At 40.3% G+C, this 3,206-nt stretch overlaps 1 protein-coding gene across 1 annotated transcript; it reads left to right on the forward strand.

The window, feature by feature from the left end:
* The first annotated feature begins 553 nt into the window (after positions 1-553).
* Positions 554-3,022, forward strand: LOC124257737 (myb-related transcription factor, partner of profilin-like). Its single transcript, XM_046691870.1, has 4 exons — positions 554-628; positions 1,669-1,794; positions 2,442-2,575; positions 2,869-3,022. The coding sequence occupies exons 1-4, from the start codon at positions 554-556 to the stop codon at positions 3,020-3,022; spliced, it is 489 nt and encodes a 162-aa protein (XP_046547826.1).
* Positions 3,023-3,206: the final 184 nt, after the last annotated feature.

The following is a 3,206-nucleotide window of genomic DNA, read 5'->3' on the forward strand; positions in this document are numbered from 1 at the left end:
CAACCCAGTGGCGGATCCAGGGGTGTGGGGTGGAGTGGGGTGGGGGGTTTGTCAGGGGTTTCGAACCACCCCTCTTTTGAAAATGACTTAAGATCACATTGAAGAATTTTTGGCGTTAGCGGAGCCCCTCCTTTCAAAATTCGTATCGCAACACCTATGCTTTTTAACCTCCCAATAGCCATTTATATCTAATTATCATAATGTCTGATTATTTTGGCCTATGATAAAAGATGCAATACGTGTACCCGCCATGAAGCAAATATCAAGTTTCAGTAAACTGTTCGTACAGCTCGATATCTTGGAAACTCAATTCCTACACTGACAATTGCTCAAGATGGCAAGTTCTTAGTGGTATGTCACTGAGGGCTATTGAAGGAGACGTGTGTCATCATCCATCAACATAGAGTCAGACGACCTATCAGATGTCCATAGTTATCCCAAGAGCTTAAAAGAGCACGACTAGCTTGGGTTCATGATCGACGCTACTGGAATTTGAGGTCACGGAGAAAGGTCCACTGGTAGGACGAAAGACGATTTCTTTAGTTCATGACTAATGGTCGAGCTGGTGTTTGGCGCCTCAGAAACACTGCAAATCCACAACGGAATATCTAAGAGCAAGTACCGTTTGGCGGGTGTTCATTGATGTTGTAGGGCTGACTCTCACGTAAACTTGTCCTTGTGACGATCAGAAAAAACACCTGAATGGACCACGGTACATTGGCTTCTTAGACAGGGTTGTTGTACCACATTTTGATGGCCATCCTCTAAACAGAAGGCCAGTCTTCGTTGACGACAAAGTTAGGCCACGTCATGCACGAGCCGTTGGTGATTTCCTACGTAAAGAGGCAGTAGCAACTCCACATTGACCTACCAGGAGTCCAGATCTCAGCCCCGTAGAGCATATCTGGGATATTATGGGACGCAGGGCATGCCAGAGAGATGCTCGAGTACAAAGGCTTGATGTATTGGAACAAGCCTATCATGAATGGAACGCAATACCTCAACGTCAAATTCAACGTCTGATACCGTCAGTGAGGTGAACGGTCAGGGATGTTTTTGCATTTTGGCTCGGACATGGACATTGTGCTCCGTTATTGATGCTTAAGTGACTTCTTGAGGATTGCATGACTGAATCTTGAAAACTGAATCGCTCACATGCAGACTCCCTGGTCCACCGGATAGAGCATCTGTCCGAGACGATAAATGATTCTATACTCATGCCAATAATGGTTGACACCAACTTCAATTTTATTAATTGAAGTGTGTGTGTGTGTGTGTGTGTGTGTGTGTGTGTGAGAGAGAGAGAGAGAGAGAGAGAGAGAGAGAGAGAGAGAGAGAGAGAGAGAGAGAGAGAGAGAGAGAGAGAGAGAGAGAGAGAGAGAGAGAGAGAGAGAGAGAGAGAGAGAGAGAGAGAGAGAGTTTCCCAGCCTGACGCTCGGCATTAAGGTGATAAAATGAGACAAACTAAGCCATTTTTTTCGTAGTGCATACCCGCGTGATCACTAGGTAAAGAATCCGAGTTAGCTTTTAGACTTCCGGCGGAACTCTTTATATAAAGGTGTGAAAATGGCTTTCGTTGGGATCTCCCTTTGCTATATACGGCAGACGACACATTGAGATACCGCGGTAATACATTGTGAAAAATATGTCGGAGTCTGAGATAAAAAGAGAAAACCTAATTGGACTAAAGACGAGGTCCTGCTTTTGACAGAACTCGTGAAAACAAACGCCAGAGTGTTGGAAGGGAAGTTTGGTCCGGGCGTGACGTCGGCGAAGCGGCAAGAGGCGTGGCAGGTAATGTAAACATTGGGTCCGACTGTCAAGGTGTAGTCAAGAATACAGAAATGTCTTAGACTACGTGCCACACATAGTTTTTATTTGTTTTGAATAAGTACGATTTTCTGTTCTCTTTTCTGAATTACATTGGTACGCCTATGAAACAGCCCAAAATGCATCAAACACTGGAAAAATGTAGTGAGTGTAGGTGATGATTAGCCGAGGTCACACGACAAAGGTAAGGAACATGTATGAACGAAAAAGTTTTTTTAAGCGAACATGACCTCATACAAATAAATAGTTTTATGAGGCTACAGCATGTAGTGTCAGGAATATTTGTAAAATTTCCTGTTTTGTTTACTAACAATGGAAAAATTAAAAACATAGGAAATCCTACTGTATAATTTTTAAGGAAATCCTAGTTTATAAATATATGACTAAATATGAAAATTAAAAAAATAGGAAATCCTACTTTTGATGAAAAAAAGGAAATCCTATTTTATAAAAATATCCTTTCTCCCAAATGCTCTGCCTCTTATTTGTCCACAATCATAATACATATAGTTGATTTCTAACAAGTTATGGTCATGACATAGTAATTCATAAGCAGATAGTAACATATGTATATCATAATAAAGGTTGACAGTTTTCATTCAACTCAACAGGTTATTACAGCAACCATCAACTCCGCTGGTCTGCATCCCAGATCTAAAGAAGAGGTAGAGAAAAAGTGGAAGAACATAAAGAGTCAATCAAAACAGAAGTATTCTGAGTTCAGCAGATTGACTAGAGGAACAGGCAAGTACTTTTCTTCAGTTAATATATCCTGTATATGAGTCACGAGTATTAAATGATATCTATCAGTCTTCTGTCAACTGTCTTAACAAATAAGTTATTACTGATGGATCAATAATCAGTAACAATCGTCCCTGTGTTTTTGTTGTTGTATTACTTGTATGAAGGGTAATATTTAAAAAATGTGATCCTGAATGGAATAGTGATTGTCCTATTCCCTATTCCAATGAACATATATATATGAAGTTATTTTAAATAAAAGAAATCAAATTAATGATTGTGATTAAATTTTAATGCAGGAGGTGGACCAGCACCAACACCAATCAGCCCAGTGACCGATGCTGTCATTGACATTTTAGGCCAGGACAATGTGGCACTGACAGGTGTGCCTGGGTCAGTCGACTCAACAATGCTGCAGGTACTTGACTTGGTACCAGCCGATGACAGGTAAATATGAATGATATGAGGTACCTTTTGGTTAGAATATCATCACCTCACTTGTGCATAAATGTGTTCATACATACATGTATTTTTGGTATGCTTTAACTGCACTGTCTGTTATGATAAATATATGTAATGAACAACTGTTATTGGTTTTTTATATCTAATTGTAATAACACAAAACAACAGGCTTG

Source organism: Haliotis rubra, unplaced genomic scaffold, assembly GCF_003918875.1.
Source record: "Haliotis rubra isolate DU_JTF1 unplaced genomic scaffold, ASM391887v1 Scf670, whole genome shotgun sequence".
Lineage (NCBI taxonomy): Eukaryota > Metazoa > Mollusca > Gastropoda > Lepetellida > Haliotidae > Haliotis > Haliotis rubra.